The sequence below is a fragment of the Chiloscyllium plagiosum genome, unplaced genomic scaffold (genome assembly GCF_037043375.1).
Source record: "Chiloscyllium plagiosum isolate Xiang-an unplaced genomic scaffold, Cpla_swu_hap1 HiC_scaffold_48, whole genome shotgun sequence".
NCBI classification, from domain to species: domain Eukaryota; kingdom Metazoa; phylum Chordata; class Chondrichthyes; order Orectolobiformes; family Hemiscylliidae; genus Chiloscyllium; species Chiloscyllium plagiosum.
The window spans coordinates 10898296-10919386 of NW_028270186.1; the positions used below are offsets into that span (position 1 = coordinate 10898296).

General features: G+C 43.3%; 1 protein-coding gene across 6 annotated transcripts in view; it reads left to right on the plus strand.

Annotated features, from left to right (window-relative positions):
- The window catches only part of LOC122543106 (putative aminopeptidase W07G4.4), a 75930-nt gene that overhangs the window by 45666 nt on the left and 9173 nt on the right, over positions 1-21091 (plus strand). Inside the window, exons 17-19 of one of the 6 annotated variants that reach the window (XR_015754856.1) lie at positions 166-515; positions 10463-10624; positions 19000-21084. Coding sequence is in view for 1 of the 6 variants with exons in the window: in XM_043681370.2 (XP_043537305.2) it covers positions 166-300 (135 nt within the window). In the remaining 5 variants the exon portion in view is untranslated. Of the gene's footprint in view, positions 1-165; positions 7325-10462; positions 10625-18999; positions 21085-21091 lie in introns of those variants that run through there. The other 5 variants (XR_015754855.1, XR_015754857.1, XR_015754854.1 and 2 more) reach the window with 5 other exon arrangements.

A 21091-nucleotide genomic window follows, 5' to 3' on the forward strand; every position in this document is an offset into this window, starting at 1 on the left:
AGACATGCTTCAGCAGAACAAAACCTCATTACAGCAAAAAAAAACAAAATTACTTGACATAATGGTTTCTTCCTTAATATGGTACTGTTTCATGGAATGGCTTTGTTTTTTGTTTCATTGCAGCAGGTTGCAAACCATTTTATTGATATCATTTCTTTGTTTCAGCATGGAATCGATTCTGAAAAACCCCTGCACTATTCTCACATTGATATAGCTGGATCCTCTGGCCCATTTCCTGGCATACCCACTGGATCACCAGTGGTTGCCCTGGCAGCAAAATATGTGCTAAGTCGTATTTGAATAGCTGATGGAAAGCTCAAAGGCACATGGAGATAAGAAATGTCACATTATCAACTATTGGAGGCCATGCAGTGTCATAGGACGTCTTAATAATGGGCTTTGTAGTTTCACCTGACATGGGAACAAAAAATGAAGTTAAACATGAGTTGTTGGTATAAATCAGTCAGTGCAGCCTTCCTAGAACTGACTGCAGACAGTACTCCAAAGTTCCTCAGGTAGGCGAATGAATAAGTTACTGTCTTTCAGTACAAAATTGTATTGGTGCAATGTAAACACTTCTGCAAAGCTAAACTACCAACACTGCAAATTTCAAGTTGAGCTGAGGTGGGGAAAAAAATTACTTGGGGTCACACGATCAGAAGAAGGAAATTAGTGATTATGACAGAAACAAACAGCAAATGTAATGTTCAGAAATAAATAAAGATTAAGATGGCCTTGTTTGGGAGGGTCTTATTGGAGATGATTAAACCAGTGAATACACATGAAATGCCAGTTCACTTGGTATCTGTGTGGTTGACCTTGTCCTGCAAATATAATTGCAGTTATACTTGTTGTTAAGTATCATGATTTGCATTCTGGCTCTTGATTGAATGTATGATTTAAACCAAACTAAATATTAGAAAGTACTTGTTCCAAACTTCTCTTCAGTCATGAATGGACATTGTGCATTGGTAGTGGATCATTTTCAACAAATACTGTTCATGAAATAGTGCAGGTATGATGGCCCTGTGGTATTATCGTTGTACTGTTCATTGGGAGACCCAGCAAAAGTTCTGGGGACATGGATTCAATTCTGCCAAGGCAGATGGTGGCATTTGAACCCAGTAAAAATCTGGATTAATGAGTCTAATGATGTCAATGAAACCATTGCCAATTGTTCGTTCATGTCCATGAGAGATGGAAACGGCTGTTCTTATCTGGTCTTGCCTACATGTGACTCCTGACCCACCGCAATATAGTTGATTCTTAACTGCCATCTGGACAATTTAAGTATAGACTATATTTGCTGGCTTAGCCAGTAATGTCCTCATCTTTTCAAAGCATGTCCTCATCTTTTGAGGCATGTACCACCATTGAACAGGACAATTAATTTCCTTAAGGTGTCGTAATTCTCACGACATGATATTTCGATTACGGAGCATCACTTGTTTGGGCCGTTCCTTACTGAATACACATACTTAGGGTTTCAGTATAGAATTGGTGCAATAGCACATGAAAAACTAAGTGTTTTGGTGAAGTTCTTGGTTTTCACTGTCCAACAACAACTTCTGTTATACTGAAAAGATCCCATGATGTCATAAATGTTAAATGGTTTTTCTAAGTTGCCCTTTGAGGAAAATTTTGGTCCAAAATTTCATTCTTGTGGTGGGTGGGATTGAGAGCAGTGTTTTCGTGAGAGGTATGGATTTCTCTAATCTGAGTCACAAGGCTGTGCGTAAAAGCATGCTCACTGCTTAAAACCAGTCATAAACTCAATTGGAGATGTGCTTCAATCCCTGATCTTTAGTGTTTCATGAAGAAGTCATTGCAGAATCCAGCATGCTCCAGGTACTTGTGCTTTGTAGCAGGTTTTATGCTAAAGTTAGTAATTGTGCCTCGGATCTAACATCAGTCGAAACGTGCGGCTGATTTAAGAGTAAACTGGCCTGCACTGTGAGGAACTGGATTAATTGTCAACTCAACCGAGCAGCATAATTCTTAGCAGTTTTGAATTGAGGTGGTCTCATATGGGATGTCAAAAAAGAGGTAAGACAGCATAGCAGAAGTTTGTTTTTGTACTTTTTTTTTACTCCTTTCAAAAAAAAAATTGTTCACCACTTGTGACCAGAACAGATCTATCAAATGCAACGGTTGTTCCCTCTGGGACTGCTTTTCACATCAAGGCTTGCAGATAAGGCTTTAACTTGCATCATGATTCTGTCTTCTCGTGTATGTTGGCCAGGATAACACTTTTTTGGATCAATTTGCTGCAGACTCGAGTCTTGGTTAATTGATGCTGAAAGACCAAGTCTTATCAGTGAACCAAATGTTTGTACAGAATCCATGTTATTTGTTTGTGTGACCTGATCACAAACTATTCTGATTGTTGCTTCTCCACGATGTCATAATATTGTTCTGAGATCTTCAGTTAAAACAAGAGCTAATGATTTGTGCATATTCAACACTGCAGATTCCAAAAGAAGTATGTCAATGAGATATGAACTTTGAACATAATTAACAGAAATTTAGTTTGTAAATGCACACTTAGTTATGAGCGAAGTAATCTTTTTATCCTGCAGAGAAAAGTAATTCCAAGTAGATGACTGTGCATGATTTGCAGAGATTGTTATCTTAGCTTGAAACACAAGCATTTAAAAAGACACCATTTTTGAAAAGACTTGTGGATCATAAGCTCAAAAGCCATTTTGGAACTGACCTATGGCAAAATGTTCCTGCACGTTGCTGGAGTAGGTGAGACTTGGTCCTGGCCTTGTGGCTCACAGATTGGTGGACTACCGCTGTAGCCTCAGAGCCCAGATGGTCTGTGGGCAACTACCAAACCTGAAAGGTGAGGAATATATCCACTTTTTTTTTACGACTACAAAAACAAGAAAGCCTTTCTCACTGCCTGGAGTCTGCAGGTGAGCAGGCAAAGGATAACACAATGGTCACGGAAAGCCACCCCTTCTCTAGCCTCTGCTATCCCTGTCCCTCCTTTTTCTGTACACACAGAAACGCACATGTCATTTTCCTCTCTCTTATCCCCATCTCCTGTGATAGCCTCCTGAAAGGAAAAAAAGCAAAACAAGTTGCTCCTCTAGCAAATCTATCATGGTGATGCTATTTTAGCTTCCATTCATGTTCGCAGGCAGGTAATTTTTGAAATGGAGACCCTTCTAAATGCATGAGAAACGTTCTGGACACAGGTTGTGTACTTGAGTTGTGCTTAGCATGCAATAGAAAAAAATCCCTACAGTGCGGAAACAGGCCCTTCGGCCCAACATGTCCACACCCACCCTCCGAAGAGTAACCCAGCCAGACCCCGTTCCCTGACTCTACATTAACCACGGACTGATACACCTAACCTACGCCTCCCTGAACGTAAAGGGCAGTTTAGAATGGCCAATTCACCGAACCTCTACATCTTTGAATGGTGGGACGAAACTGGAGCACTCAGAGGAAACCCATGCAGACAAGGGGAGAATGTGCAAACTCCACACAGACAGTTGCCTCAGGCTGGGATTGAATGCAGTCCCTGGCTCTGAGGAAACAGTGCTAATCACTGAAACACCGTGCTGCCCGGTAATTGACCAATGAGCTCTTACTGATGGGAATGGAGAGTCAGTTGTCCTCTAACTCACTTGCACTGAAACTTCTTTACTCAGCGTAGTAGGGGCATGGAATGGCCTGCTTGCAACAGTAATAGACTGGCAGACGTTAAGGGCATTTAAATGGGCATTGGACATACATATGGAGAATAATGGAAAGTGTAGGTTTAATGGTCATCAGATTAATTTTGCAGATCAGTGCAACATCAAGGGCTAAAGGGCCTGTACTGCGCTGTAAAATTCTTTGTTCTAATATTTGAACCACAGAGCATTAATCTGTTTCCTCAAAACATCCAATGATAGCACAGGGCCAGGATTTAAAGAATAGGACTAGACATCAATCATCGTGCTTTTTAATCTGGGTTTAGATCTGGGGCTGCGTCTGTCCAAAATAGCATATGATAAAGACAGATCAAGCTCATTAATCTTCTGTGGTCATGACTACAATTCATTTATCTTGCATTATATGGTGCTGACAGCAGCAATTTAGTTTGAGCAAATCAAGTCTCGATTGTTGTATCCTAATCTGTTTGTCATTTGTGTGCCACACAAATGAGCATAGGCAAAAGACAATGTAAAGTGATGTCATTCTGGTCTGAGGCAACCCAAAGGCTCAGGGAGAGAGATGACTGCTTCAGATTTAAAAGGAGGGTCACCATACTTTAGGTCAGGGAGGGGTTACAAAGCAGTCTTTCGTGTTACCCACAACAGGGACAGGGATCGAACCCCTGCTGTTTCTATAACTCTGCAACACAAACAAGTCATCAAGCCAACCAAACATGGTGCTGACAGCAGGTGATTCTTTGTGGTCTCCCTTTACCAGGTCGTCTTCTCACATTTCTTACAACTCTTCTGCACATCATTGTTTGCTATGATCTGCCTGTACTGTATGCAAAACCACGCTTTTCACAGTACTTAAGTACATGTGATTACAACAAATCAAATTGGATTAACCTCGCCCACCAAAAAGAGAGGTGGCATAAGCAGAAGAGGTCATGACGAGTGAGGGGGGGGGGGGGGGAGGGGGCACAAGCACAGGAAGGCAGGAGTGAAAAAGAAATAATAGGTCATGACCAGAGGGGCATAAACTGTGTAGGATGAATAAGAGAAGATGAAACACAGGAGTACAAACATAGGAGCACAAGCAGCAGCACAACAGAGAGAGACGAATCAGGGACATAAGCTAAGGGCAATAAATGAGTGAAGAAGACGGACATCGTGGATGTGAGGTTACACTGCGGGTGAAAGAGAGAGTCAAAAACATTAGCTCAAACAGGAAAACAGATGGGGACGTAACTGTCAAAATTGGGCCACAAAAAGAGAGAAATAGAGAGTCACCGATATAGACGGAGAAATCAAGGGTCATTAACCACAGTATAGACAAAGGGGTGAAATGGAGAGACACCAACAGAGGGCAGACCAATTGGGAAAACAGAGCCAAGCAAAAATTGGAGAAATGGCACAAACAGTTGCAAAATAGAGGTCGAGAACCAGGTGAGCACTAATTGGACAACAGGGTCATAAAGAAGGTGAGAAACGGGCACGAAGATAAGGAACGGGCTCATTTGAGCACAACAGGAATTCAGTCATTTGTTGGGTAGAAACAGCTGGAAAAGCAGAGGGGCACAAACTTAAGGGAAGAAGTGTTTGGGCAAGATGGGCACAAAGATGAGAGAAACTGGGAAAGAAAGACAGTGGGTAAAAGGTGCAGTTGAACAGAAGGAGAGGAACATATTGACACTGGTTGGGGGAGAAACTGACAAAAACCATGGCATAAACAGAAGCTCAAACAGAGAAGAGAAAAGGGGCTCAATTGGTTGTAACAGATAGGTAGAAAAAGGTGGAGAAGCAGGGGGACAAACAGAATGAGACAGAGGGGCAGCTTCAGTAAGAAAAAGTGGGAAGAAACTCAGATTATAAGTAATAAGACACCACAGCTCTCGATGCAAGGCGTTACGAAGACTCAGTCATCAGAGAAAAAGAATCCTCCGTCTTTTGGCACCCCTTTCGTTTGAAGTGTGCCTTCTGTTTCTAAAGCCTACCATGTGGGGAAACACCATATCAATCCTTTCAGAATCCTATATGTTTCAAAGAGATTACTCATTGTTATAAACTCCAATGAGTGGAATAGATTAGATTAGATTACTTTACAGTGTGGAAACATGCCCTTCGGCCCAACAAGTCCACACCGCCCCGCCGAAGCGCAACCCACCCATACCCCTATGTTTACCCCTTACCTAACACTACGGGCAATTTAGTATGGCCAATTCACCTGACCTGCACATCTTTGGACTGTGGGAGGAAACCGGAGCACCCGGAGGAAACCCACGCAGACACGGGGAGAATGTGCAAACTCCACACAGACAGTCACCCGAGGCTGGAATTGAACCCGGGTCTCTGGCGCTGTGAGGCAGCAGTGCTAACCACTGTGCCACCCTACTGTCTAATTTTGGTCTCCCTAATTGAGAAAGGATGTACTGGCGCTGGAGGCTGTGCAGAGGAGCTTCACTAGCTTATGTTCTCAGGCCGATAATTAACTAACTGCCTCTTGCTTCCTTCCTCTTTGGAAGAGGAATGTCACATTGGCAGTTATCCAATCTTCTGATATTTGTCCAGAACCCAAGGGTTTTTGGAAAATAGAACCAATGCATAGTTATCTCTGTTGAGCATCCCAGGATGCAAGCCATCAAGGTCAGCACGCTTAACTGCCTTTAGGTGAAAGTGAGGACTGCAAATGCTGGAGATCAGAGTCAAGATTAGAGCAGTGCTGGAAAAGCACAGGTCAGGCAGCATCCGAGGAGCAGGAAATTCGAAATTTTGGGCAGGAGCCGGATGTTGCCTGACCTGCTGTGCTTTTCCAGCACCACTCTAATCTTAACTGCCTTTAGCCCCATTTGTTTGTCTAATACTAGTTCTCTTGTGATGGTGTTGGTACTTCTTTCTCCCCATGTTTTTCAGTATTACTGGTATGTTCACGATTAAGACTGATACCAAGTATCACTTTAGTTTAATTCTTGTGTTTCCTTGTTCCCTATAACTGTCTCATTTGATTCATTTTCTAAGGGGCTGATATTCACTTTGACCCCTCTTTTTTTTATATATATATTTGTAAAAAAGATCTGATTGTCAGGTTTTTTTATTCTCTGCGACTTTGTCTTCGCAATTTATTTTCTCTCTGTTCACTTTTTAGAATTCCTTTGTTGGATTCTTAATTTGATCCCAGTCTTCTGATTGTTGTAGATGCATCATAGAAAGCATCCTATCTTGATGCATCACCATTTGGTATGGCAACTGGTTTGCCCAAGACCACAAGAAATTTGACTTGCGAACACAGCCCAGCCCACCAAGCAAACTGTCCATGGACTCTGCCTATACTTTTCCGTTGCCTCGGGAAAGTAGCCAACAATAATCCAAGACCCTTCCCACCCCAGTTCTACTTTCTTACGTCAGGCAGAAGATAGAAACATTTGAAAACACAGACCAAATAATTCAAAAGCAGCTTCTTCCCTGCTGTTGACAGACTTATGAATGGATCTCTCATTTATTAGAGTTGATCTTTCACTGGACTATCTCTCTCGCTGTAACACTTCAGTTGGTATTCTGTTCTATTACCCTGATGTGCTGAACTAAAATGTGATGTCTCTGGATAGTATGTAAAACAATATGTTTCACTGTATCTCATTATATGTGACAAGAATAAATTGAACAAAATTGGAGCTCTCCTTGCCTCCTCACATGCCTTTTCGTTCCTCGTAATGCTGTTGTCAACTTTCCAGGTTCACCCCTCTCTCAGAATCTTTCTTCCTAACTGGGATATAGTTTCACTGAGAGTCATCAGTTAACCCCTTAAATATCTGTAACTGCTTGTTTACTGTCTTGCCTGCTAATCTATCCATCCAGTCCATTTAAACTAACTCTGTGATCATTTTTATTGTTTGACTTAAATGAAAGGAATTATATAGTGGATTTCAATACATATTTTTCATTTTGAAACTGAACAGACTAGCAACAAACAAAAAATCTTGTCGTCATCATCATTATTTCCTTGGATAGCTGCTACTTTGAGTAATTTACTAGACCTGCCTCATGACCCATTACAGGAATCAAGATATCCTGTTTTGTGGTTGTAGAGACATACATACACAGCACGGAAACAGCCCCTTCAGCCCAACTCATCCACGCCAAACAGGATTCCTAAACTAAATTAGTTCCTTTTGCCTGCATTTGGCCCATGTCCCCCTCAGCCTTTCCTATCGATATACCTGTCCTCCCTGTTTTTTTAAACATTGTAATTGTACAAACCTCTACCACTTCCTCTGGCAGCTCATTCCATGTACACACCACCCTTTTGTGTGAAAAAGTTGTCCCTTGAGTCCCTGTGAAATCTTTCTCCTCCTGGAGAAAAGACCTTGGTTATCCAACTTGACTCTGCATGTTACGATCTGTCAAACTTCCAGTAAGGCCATCCCTCTGCCTCTTACGCTCCAGGGGAAAAAGTCCTAATGTATCCAGCCTCTCCCTGTAGCTCAAACCTCCAGTCTCCGTAACATCCTTTGTAAATCTTTCTTGCACCCTTTCCAGTCCAGTAGCATGCTTCCTATAGCAAGGTGACCAGAATGAAATGCAGTACTCCAAATGTGGCTCTACCTGTGCCTTGTTCAGCCATAACACAACGTCCCAACTCCTGCACTCAGTATTCTGACTGATGAAGGCAAAGGTGCCAAACAACTTTTTCACCATCCTATCTATCTGTCACACTATGTTCACGAAACTATGTACCTGCACCCCTGGTCTCTCTGTTCGACAATGTTCCCTAGGGCCCTACCATACACCCTGTAAGTGCAATCCCTTGACACACCCATCCCCCATCAGGATGGTCACAGGTCTCTCTACTTCTTTATTCAAATAAATGCCTAAACTGTCTCCATCCACTGCCATCCACCTCTGTGTCAAGCTCATCGTCACCCTGAACAAGTTTTCTTTTAACGACTCTCACTTTTATAGAGTCATAGAGATAGCCAGCGCAGAAACAGACCTTTCGGTCCAAGTCGTCCATGCCGACCAGATATCCCAACCTAATCCAGTCCCATTTGCCAGCACCCGGCCCATATCCCTCCAAACCCTTCCTATTCATATACCCATCCAGATGCCTTTTAAATGTTGTAATTGTACCAACCTCCACTACTTCCTGTGGCTGTCCACTCCATATACACATGCAACTCTGTGCACGAAAAAGTTGCCCCTTATGTCTCCCTTACATCATTCCCCTCTCACCCCAAACCTATGCCCTCCAGTTCTGGACTCCCCACCCCACCCCAGGGAAAAGATCTTGTCCATTCATCCTATCCACTCCTTCAAGATCGAGGGGCAGCCATAAGTACTGACCTAGGCCCCAGTTGTGCCTGTCTCTTTGTGGCATATTTGGCATATTCCTTTGTTCCAGTCCTATTCTGGCTACCACCCACCACTTTCTCCAGTATTTCAATGATATAATTGGTGCTGCTTCCCTCAGTCATTGGATGCTCATTTTCATCCCTCACTTTGACTTGGTCCATCTGACTCCTCCCTTCCCTTCCCTTCCTCAACATCTGTTTCCATTTCTGGGGATAGACGAGCCATCAATATCCACAGCAAACTAACTGACTCCCACAGTTCTCCGGATTGTACATCCTTGCACTCTGCTTCCTGCTAAGACTGGCTTCCATTCTCCCAGTTCATCCGTCTCTATTGCATCTGTTCTCATGATACCAGCTTCAACTGAGGATTTCCCAGCACTGTAGGTGACAGGGCCCTCAGCTGGGTCTGACCCATCTCCTGCACTTCAGCTCTCAGCTCCCCCCCCATTCCCTCCCAATACAGCCATAGAGTCTCCCTTGTACTCATTCAATCTCCCACCAGCATCCACATATAGAGGATCATCAGCTGCCATTTCTGCCACCTCCAGAGGATACCACCACCAGACAAAATCGCCTCACCTCCCTTGTCAGCCTTCTGCAAGGACCATTCCCAACATCATTCCCAACATCCTTCCTGCAACTGCAGAAAGCTTAATATCTGCTTGTTGACTTGCTCCCTCCTTAGTATCCGAGGCCCCAAAAACACCTTGTAGTTGAGGCAACACTTTCCCAGCACTTCATTCAATCTAGTCTACTCTGTTTGCTGCATGTCTGTGAAAACTGTCTTGTGTCCTCCTTTTGCCCTCCTGACTTCCCTCATTAGTGTACTCCTACAGCTCCTATACTCCTCAAGGGATTCACTTCATCCCAGCTGAAATAACCTTGTCCTTGCCCACAGCCTGACTATCTGTAGTCATCTGGTGTTCCCTACTCCTGCCAGCCTTGCCCTTCACATGAACAGGAATATACTGAACCTGAACTCTTGTTATCTTGCTTCAAAAGCCTGCCATTTGTCAGATGTCCCTTCATCTGCAAACAGCATCACCCAATCAATTTTGGAAACTTCCTGTCTGATGCCATCAACATTGGCCTTGCCCCAATTCAGGACTTGAACTTGTGACCAGGCTTATTCTTTTCCATAACTTGTTTAAAACAACTGGAACTATGGTCAGTGGTCTCAAAGTACTCCCCCAGTCACGTGCCCTGCCTTATTTGCCAACAGGAGATCAGACTTTGCCCTTGTCTAGTCGGGTTATCTACGAGATATTGAAGGATTCTGAAGGAGAGAGTTTTCTTCACACTTAAACAATTAATTTCAATCCATGCACATAAAACTATGGCAGTCCTAATGTTGGTTTAGAAAGCTAAAAGTCCTGTTCATGATAACTCTGTTACTTTTACAGCTATCTCTGATCTACTGACATTATTGCTTCTCAGTGTTCCCATCTTATTTCTCAGTTCCATCCACATAGCTTCGCTGGATGATTCTCCCAGGCAGATCCTCTCTCAGTACTGCAGTGATGATTTTTTGCATCAAAAATGCCACTCATCCTTCTCTGCTGAACCCCCTTCTAATGTGGAACATGGAGCTGCCAGTCCTGACCCCATCTCAGACATCAGGTGAGCCTCTTGCATTGAAACAAAAACAATTTAATTCATCAGTCTGCACACCCTTTCTGCTGTGCTCTTGTTTATTTAACTTGCTTCTGTAACAACCTCAACCTTCTCTCTTGTCTCACTGCAGCTTTGGGTCCTAACCCCTGCCAGACTAGTTTAAACCCTCCCAAAGTGTGATAATGCTGACCCTTTAACAATGTTAATTTGTCCTTGGGTTCTCTTTAAGGGAGGTCATAAAGGCAGAGGAACCAGTATGTCTGGGAAGGCGTAGTTTAACAAGGGCAGTGGAGTGGCTAGTTCAATTAGTTCAGATTATTTCTAGTTTGTTTTAGCAGTTAGAACTTGCTGCATTGCAAAAAAGGTTCCATGTTTAAGCAGATGATGCTTGCCTGGCTTCTCCTCGAAATCTCTCCTGGCTGTGTTTGAATTTATCTTTTGCCAAGGGGTGTGTTCATGGGGTGTTGCAGAAATTGGAACAGCTCCTAAATTAAATTTCAGTTTCAAGTCAGTTGAGTTTTCAAATAATTAAGCTTTCTAAATTTTGTTTTGTTCGTGTTTTAACTGTAGTATTTAAATAAGTTCTGTTTTGCTTAAACCCATGTGATTTGACCAGTTGCATCACATCTGGAAAATCCACTTCCCATCTGCCTTTCAAATCAGAAAAAGTTAAAGTCTCGGCTGCCTTCTCGAAATATTTTGAGGGACTCTGGCCTGGTCCATAACACCAAATAGCTCAAGCAAATCTCCTTGCCAAAATGTTGGTTCCCCCAACAATTCAGGTGCAACCCATCTGTCTTGAACAGATCACTGCTACCCCAAAAGAGGTCCCACTGATTCCCCAAAAATCTGATTGCCTATCCCTTACACCAGATCCTCAGCCACACATTCACCTGCCCATATCCTCCAATTCTTATTCTGACGAGGGTGTGGCACAGAGTGTAATTGAGACATGACAACCTGTTGTGATCCTGCGTTTTAATCTGCCTAATTCCCTGTATTCACTCTGCAGGACCTCATCTCTTTCTGTGCATATGTCATTGGTACCAATAAGGACAAGACATTCAGCTGTTCAGGCTTCCCTTTGAGAATTTGCTGCAACTGCTCTGAGATATCATTGACCAAGGCACCAGGGAGATTACACGTCATTCTAGAATCTTGTGGCCACAGAAACACAATCTATGCCCCTGACTGGTGAGACCCCTGTCACAATTGCTTGCTTGGACTTCACCATATCCTGCTTTACAGCATAGCCAGTCATGCTGTGAAAAGACCTAGCTGCTGCTGCTATTTACCTCTTAAGTTATCTCCCTCACCCACTCCCTCAACAGTATCCAAAACAGTATACTTGTTTGAGAGGGGTATCGCCAGAGAAAACCCCTGCACTACCTTTGATGACCATCACCCATCTACTTGTCTGTACCTGTAGTGTGTGCACCTCCAGAAAGCTACACTCTGTATACTGCTCAGTGTGCTCTGTATGCTCCTCATTGGTTCAACATGCTGCTTTGACTGGTCTCTTCAGTTTGAGAAGAGCTACAAATAGACACACATCCTGCAGACATCGTCTCCAGGTCAGTTAGTTGGTCTCTCAACGCCCACATCTAATAGGAGCAGCATACCACTGCTTTGGCTGCCATCTCTGCCTCTTTAACAATCACACAACACCAGGTTATAGTCCAACAGGTTTAATTGGAAGCACACTAGCTTTTGGAGCGACGCTCCTTCATCACAATCACCTGATGAAGGAGCATTGCTCCGAAAGCTAGTGTGCTTCCAATTAAACCTGTTGGACTATAACCTGGTGTTGTGTGAGTTTTAACTTTGTACACCCCAGTCCAACACCGGCATCTCCGAATCTTTAATAATCGGCAGACTTCGGGGGAAAAATAAGGTCTTTCCTTATCCTTACCTTGTTTCTACTTACCCTCCTCAAGAAAGCCTGGTATTCACCTTAGCTCGCTCCTCTGTCTAACCACCAGCACTCGACCACAAAGCAGATCCGTGCAAAAATGATCAGAACAAGACATAGCAGTGCCTTCCTCTCCCACTTGCCTAAACTCCCATACTTAGCGAAATTGCCAGCGTTTGCACTCTTTTACGGATTCCATTCCATGGTTGGCTCAGTGACATATTGCTCAAGGAAAGTATCTTCAATGTACTCTGAATTTATTGCCCTGCCACCATTTCTAATTTGATGAACCCAGTCAACAAGAAATTTCAAGATTTACATTGTCATTACTCTATTCTTTTTACATTGTCTGTTTATTTTTTGATTTACACTCCTCCTTCATACACTGTGGCTCCTGTCTGGGGAGTCTGTTACCACTCCTACCAATATCTTCTGTCCTCTGCTGTTTTGTCACCTCCAACCCAATGGAATCTGTCATTCGAGTCTAGCTTGTCTCTTGCTATCCCTCATTTCATCTTTTACTCACAAAGTTACCCCTCCACCTTTTCCTTCCTTCCTGAAATATCAAACATCCCTGAATGCCCAGTTCCCAATTTTGATATTGACACTATACCTCTGTAATGGCAACGACATGATACATTACCTCAGTTTGCATCGCCAGTTCATCTACCTTATTCCAAATGCCTTATGCATTGAGATACAAAGCTTTCAAGTTTGTTGTCGTTTTGGATTTCCCTACACTTTCATGATTCCTACTTCAGTATGACATTGACACATGCTGTCCATTGCTTTTATTTTCTGGTTTCAATAAGTCTCACCACTAATCTACCCTCCTACCTCTTTTTCTGATTCTTTTGTTGAACATTGGCATTGGCTGGTCAGCATTTATTGCCCATTCCTTGTTTCCCTTGAGAGGTTGGTGGTGAACTGCTGTCTTGAACTGCTGCAGACCATGTGCTGTAGGTAGACCCACAGTGCCATTTGGAAAGGATTTCCAGAATTTTGATCCATTGACAATGAAGGAATGACAATATATTTGCCAGCAGGATGATTAATGGCTTGGAGGAGATCTAGCAATTGGTGGTATCCCAATGTATTTGCTGCCATTGTACTTCTGGATGAAACTCGTTAGAGATTTGGAAGATGCTAAGGATCTTTGGTTAATTTCTGCAATCCATCTTGTGCACACTGCTGCTCCCGAGTGTTGGCATTGGAGGGAGTTAACGCTCGAGCATGTGGTGTCAATCAAGTGGGCTGCTTTGTCCCAAAGTTCTCGAGTATTGTTGGAGCTGTACTCAATCTGGCAAGTGTGAAGTACTCCATTATATACCCGACTTGTGCCTTGTAGATGGTGAGCAGGCTTTGGGAAGTCACATTTTCCAAGCAACTGAACACCTTTCCCTGCAATTATTGATTTTAAAACCATATTTGCAGCCCTCGTTATATGATTCACCAGGTCTCTGGTTTCAGACTAATTCTCATGGAGTCCATCCCATCAGTCCATCCTTCCCCAGTTGTGGTATCAATGTCCCCTAAATTCAAAACCACCTCTTTGATCAAGTTGACCCTATGCTATTTAGAGTCATAGCCCTACAGCAAGGAAACAGGCCCTTCGGCCTAAACTGGTCCATGCTGACTAAAATGTCTGTCCATGCTAACATTTCAATGGCATATGTACCTTCCCGAAAGCCTCCTGGTCCCTGGTTCTGGAAGATTCCCTCAAATATGTTCGGACCACGGAAAGTGATTCGCGGATACGGGGGTTGCCCTGTGTATTTTATCCCTCAGAATTTTCTCAAGTAACTTAGCCACCACAGATGTTAGTCTTACTCGTCTATAGTTCCCAGGCTTTTCTTTCCAGCCCTTCTTTAATAAGAACACAACATTCGTTACCCTCCAGTCTTCTCGGATCTCACCTGTAGCCAACTACGATACAAAAATAGCAACCACAGTCCCTGCAATATCTTCTCTAGCCTCTTGCAGTGTTCTTGGATATGGTTGCTCAGGACCAGGAGATTTATCCACCTTCATACATTCAAATGCATCCAACACCTCCACCACTGTGATATGGATTGACCCCAAAACATCACCAGTAACTTCCCCAAGTTCCCAAGTCTTCGTGTCTTTCTCCATGGGAAATACAGAGGAGAAATATTCATTAAGAATCTCTCCCATCTCCTGTGGTTCTCCACATACATATCTACTTTGGTCTCTTCCCAGTTGTTCTTTTTCCTTTAATATACTTACAAGTCCAAAGATGTGCGGGTCAGGTGAATTGGCCATGCTAAATTGCCCATAGTGTTAGGTTAAAGGGGTATGGGTGGGTTGCGCTTCGGCGGGTCGGTGTGGACTTGTTGGGCCGTAGGGCCTGTTTCCACACTGTAAGTAATCTAATCTAATCTAAAGTACCTCTTTGGATTCACCTTAATCTTCTCAGCCAAGGCTATCTCATGCCCCCATTTCACACTCCTAATTTCCCTATTCAATAAATTCCTGTATACCTCCAGGGATTCCTTTCATTCCAGCTGTTTGTACCAGGGCCATGCATCTTTTTTTTTCCTGGTCAAAGCCTCAATATCTCTTGACATCCAGGGTTCCTATTCCTGCCAACCTTGCCTTTCATCCTCGCAGGAGCATATAGACCTTGAACTCCAGCTATCTCAGTTTTAAAAGCCTCCCACTTGCCAGAAACCCCTTTGTCTGCAAACTAACTACTCCAATCAACCCCTGCCAGCTCCTGTGTAATTCCATCAAAATTTGCCTTGCCCCAATTTAGAACTTGAATCTGTGGACCAGTTTTGTCCCTCTCCGTAACCATTTTAAAATTAATAGAACTATGGTCACTGGTCCCAAAGTGCACCCCACTGTCACCCTCAGTCACCCGTCCTGCCCTATTTCCCAAGAGTAAGTCGAGTTTTGCCCCAACCCGAGTAGGACCCTCTTTACTACTTGAGGAAACTTTCCTAAATGCACTTAACAAATTCCACCACACCTGAGTTTTTAATGCTGTGGCAGCCGCAGTCAATGTTAGGAAAATTAAAATCCCCTACTCTGACAACCCTATTGCTCCTGCAAGTCTCACCAATCTCCTTGTATGTTTTTTTCCTCTGACTCCTGTTGATTATTTAGTATAAACCTAATAATGTCAGCATCACCTTCTTATTTCTTAGCTCCACCTACAAAGCCTCACTGAATGTCCTTCACTTATTTGTTGTGGTTCTGTTCGCCGAGCTGGGAATTTGTGTTGCAGACGTTTCGTCCCCTGTCTAGGTGACATCCTCAGTGCTTGGGAGCCTCCTGTGAAGCGCTTCTGTGATGTTTCCTCTGGCATTTATAGTGATTTGTACCTGCCGCTTCCGGTTGTCAGTTCCAGCTGTCCGCTGCAGTGGCCGGTATATTGGGTCCAGGTCGATGTGCTTATTGATTGAATCTGTGAATGTGTGTCATACCTCTAGTTATTTCATCTCTGGCTGCTGCTGTGATACTCACCTGAATGAAAAATGCAATTTCTTCTCCCCTCCTTCCACCATCTGTGTTCTGCCTAAAGCACCTTTACCCTGGCACATTAAGCTACCAGTCTGTCCCTCCTTATAGCCATGTTTTTTTAAAGCTTTAATATCCCAGTCCCACGTACCTATCCAGGCCCTGAGTTCATCAGCTTTACCTGTCAGCCCTCTTGCATTGAAATAGATGCAATTGAATCCAACAGGCAATCATTGCTCCCTGTTGTGTTCCAGCCTGACCTGTCTCTCCAACTTAGTATTTCTGATTACTGTGTCTCCTTTAAGCCTTGCACTATCCTCCCTGATGTGGAGGATTCCCCGCCAGTCACGTTTGGAGTACTTGCAAACCTGACTGCAAAGATGTTGGTCTTCCTCCAGTTCAGGTGCAATCCATCTGTCTTCAACAGGTCCCTCTGCCCCAGAAACGACCCTGATGATCTAAAAATCTGAATCCCTTCCCCCTGCACCAATTCTTTAGCCATGCATTTATCTGCCATGTCCTCCTGTTCTTCCCCTCACAAGCACGTGGCACTGGAAGTAATCCGGAGATTATCATTGATGAGGTCCTGGTTTTTAAACTTGCTTCCAAGCTCTCTATAATCACTCTGCAGGACCTCATCCCTATTATGTCATTTGTGCCAATGTGCACAATAACTTCTGGCTGCTCACCCTCTGCCTTGAGAACATTCTGCAGCTGCTCTGAGATATCCTGGGCCCTGACACCCTGGAGGCAACACACCATCCTGGATTCCAGTTTGTGGTCAAGGAATCTCGTATCTGTCCCCCTAACTATCAGGTCTCCTTTCACTGAGGTCCTGTTTACCTTTACTCTTGCCTGCTGTGCCCTAATGCCACTGACTTGCTGCTTTCTCCTGAACTGTCCCGGAGGTGTTCTGTGAAGCGCTGTGCGAGTAGGCATCCAGTCTCCTCAATATGCAGGAAACTGCATAGGGAGCAACAGATACAGTAAATGACATGTGGAAGTGCAGGTGAAGCTTTGATGGATGTGGAAGGCTCCTTTGGGGTCTTGGACGGAGGTGAGGGCGGGGGGGGGGGGGGGGGGGGAGGTGTGGGTGCAGGTTTTGCAATTCCCGCGGTGGCAGGGGAAGGTGCTGGGAGGGGAGTGTGAGCTGTTAGGGAGTGTGGACCTGACCCGGTAGTCCCAGAGGGAACGGTCTTTACGGAAAGCGAATCGGGGTGGGACGGAAGTATCTCTCTGGTGGTGGGGTCCATTTGGAGGTAGCAGAAGTAATGGTGGGTGATGCGATGTATACGGGACACTCACACCAAGCAACCCCACCACCCCATGGCCAAACACTTCAACTACCCCTCCTACTCTGCCGAGGACATGCAGGTTCTGGGCCTCCTCCATCGTCACTTACTTATCACCCGATGCCTGGAGAAAGATCGCCTCATCTTCCACCTCAGAACCCTTCAACCCCATGGCATCTATGTGGACTTCACCAATTTTTTCATTTCCCTTATCCCACTTCCAACCTTCCAACTCAGCATCGTCCTCATGACCTGTCCCACCTGTCAATCTTCCTTCCCACCTATCCGCTCCACCCTCCTCTCCGACCTATCACCTTTACCCCCACCTTCATCCACCTATTGCACTCTCAGCTATCTTCTTCCAGGCCCCAAGCCCCTCCCATTTATCTCTCCACCCCTGCGGCTCCCAGCCTCATGCCTGATGAAGGGCTTTGCCCCGTAATGTCAATTTTCCTGCTCTTCGGATGCTGCCTGACTTGCTGCGCTTTTCCAGCACTATTCTAATCTTGACTCTAAATTCCAGCATCTGCAGTACCCACTTTCACCTCACAGGGAGACAAGTCTATTTTACTGAATTTGTATTTGCCAAGGGTGTGTTTCTGGGATGTTACTATATTAGAGCAGTTAATGAATGGTCGTTAATACACATTATTTTGTTGAGCACTTCAATGTAAAGATTACAGATAAGTCAATGCTTTCATTTTTATTTTGACTGTATTTTAATTACAGTGTATGAATGAAGTGTGTTTTGATTAAAGTGAGTGATTTGACCAATTGAATTTCATTTGAAATGTCTTGAAAGTAAGAAAATGTTATGATCTAGGCTATTGCTTAATATATTTTGAGGGTGTGTGTTCTGATCCATAATGAAAGAGGCAGAGGGAGAACCATGGGTTGCAAAGAGATGGGCAGAAGCAGAGATTGAGAAAGAAGGGGACAAAAATTCTGCCCCTCTGTTTCTCAATCTCTGTTTTTGCACCTTATGTGCTCTAACTGTTTCTACACTGTTGGTGTGGCCCTTTTTGTTTTTCCATCTGTGTCTGCCCCATTGTTTCAGCCACCCCCTGTTTCATCAATTATGTTTTTGCCCTTCTGCTTCTGCCCTTCTGTTTCTACCCTTTTCTTTCTGCCACTATTTCTTCCCTTATGTTTATCCCCTTCTGTTTTCTGATTGTGCCCCTCTAATTCTCTGATAATGTTTCTGCCCACCTGTTTCTGCTTTGCTTCCACCTCCCTTTCCTGATGCCTTTAGTTTGTTGGGATCTAACAACACTGACATAGCCATAGTGATTCTTGCCCAACATATAGCCCTTTTCCTAGTCTCTGTTCTTTGTGCACATGCAATACACACAGTCCTACCATCTCTGGCCAATTCTGAGATGTGCTTCAATTCCGTGCATTTTTCAAAGAATGCCAAGATGCTTAAAATCTGAAATAAGAGGAGAAAATACAGCATCTTCTCAGCACCTCATTCAACAGCTGTGGACAGAAACAAAGTTCATATTTCAAGTCAAGGGTGAAATTTGCACAATTATTTAAAAAAAAACAAATTTTGTTCACTGTCTTGAAATGGTCTGTAATGATAACTATGCTATGTGCAAACTTTGACACTTATTTGTAATATTAAGACTTGAAGGTTGAAGTTAGTTCCAAAGAAAGAAATTCTTGAATTGTTTGTTTCTTGTATGGTAAAGTAGAGAGTGTACCCAGTCGGGCAAGATTACTGGGCTGGAGACAAAAAAACTACGCAGATGCTGGAATCCAAGGTAGACAAGCAGGAGGCTGAAAGAACACAGCAAGCCAGGCAGATCCAAGTGATGGAGAAGATTACTGGGCTGTGCTGCCAATCACTGCAGTTGTTTGAAGTAATTAAAGCTGTTGTGTGTTCATAAATTATATGAAAACATGAACAAAACATGCAGAAGTCCCTCTCTGACTCCGACAAAGCATATAAAGATGCTTTCAGCTTTAACCTTATACATAAAGGAGGATTGAGAGATATTGTTTTTGGTGGAATCACCTCTGATCAGAAGGCAAAATATTCATTGCTTGAGATCATGGAAAAAATGAGATGAACATTTTTTGAGTGGAAGAAGAATCTTGCATGATAATTATTTTAATGGATAAAGTACTATTCTGTATTATGTAAATTTGTAACTGCTTATAGGGATTTTATAGAATTGCTATTTTTACTGGAACTGATGTTTTATTGCCAGTTCTGGCATTGCAGTTTGAAGAATGGGTAACTATTATACATGTCAAGGCAATCCTACAGATGAACACTTTCTACACAAAATGACTCTGCTGCAAATTGTTCCCACCAGCAAATTGACTTGTCGGCCTTTTGGCCTCGTCTAATACAAACAAAATACTGTGGATGCTGGAAATCTGAACTAAAAAGTATGTATTGGAGAAATTCAGCAAGTCTGGCAGCATCTCAGGAAAGAGAAACAGTTAACTTTTCGATTCTGGTATAACTGTTCTTTGGAACTGAAAGGAGTTGAAAAGTTATATTTGCTATGCTAGTGACTGAGTGTGGAGGAGAAAGTGGAATAGCTTGGAGCAAAAGACTGATAAGTAAAGGAGGAATAGATTGTAAAAGAGCTGTCCAAGTCAGCTATGTAAATTGGGAAATGGGTCCACTATGCGGAGCTCCTCCTGAACCAACCAACCAACCTCCTCTTAAAGTCTTTAAACGAAGTTTTCAGAGTTCACCTGAATTCCATATTTTTGAAGAACTGGAAAATCTTCAATGTGCTTGATCTTCACAGTCTGGCGGCTGCAAGAGAAATGCAGTGAACAAAAAGCTCACTGTGTATTTGCCTTTTCGATCTCACCAAGGCATTTGATCAAGTAAACAGAGGAAAACAATATGTCGCTGGAGAAAATTGGCTTCCTGTCAGAGCTGCTCAATTTTCTGGCTTCTTTTCAAGACAACATGATGGGTAAGGTCAGTTCGGGAGAGATGAGGCAATGTCAGAATCCTTTGAGATCTTCAGTGGGGTCAAACAGGATTGTGTTCTGATAAGGTCTCTGTTTCATTTATTTGTTGCTGTTGTGTTTTTTCAATTCTTCTGCAAATGAAAACTGACACAAACTGTTTGACCTTGTTCACCTGAGATCTCAGACAAAGATATGTCAAGTCCTCATCAGAAAGTTGTTTAATGTTGATGATGAAGTATGAAAATTACATCCTGCTGAATTCTGTCAGCAGCTAAGATACCTTTTTGCCTGTGAAGAATTTGTCTTGAGAAGCAGCGTCAGGAAGACCAAAGTCCTGTTCTGGGATGTTGCTCTGACTCTCATCTATTGGCATTGACCATGCCAAGTTGGAGGTTGTTGCAAGCTTCATGTCCCCAGGCTTCACAATCACTGGCAATCAGCCACTTGTTGCTGAAATCAATAGACTCTTCCTAAATAATGTCATTGTTCAGTCCAAACTGAGTAAGAGGGTTGGAAACACCGGTGACATAACTGTGATCATCAATCTGCAACTCTGCCAAGTGTGGTTCTCAGTGGTTTTCTGTATACTGGTGAGATTTGGACAACATGTGCTTGGTGGGAGAAAAGGTAGGAATAGTTCTAATTTCGCGGTCTGTGGTTTCACTCAGTAAATTAAAAGATTTTGAAGTACGCTAATTCCATCAGCATACACTCTACGTTGAATCAATAGCATTAACACTTATTTAGTCATGTTCAATGAACGAGAAAAACTCATTGTGAAACACTTAGTTTGTTTCTCCAATTCAGGATGGCACTTGTTCAGGCTACTGTCTTCCTTTGCAG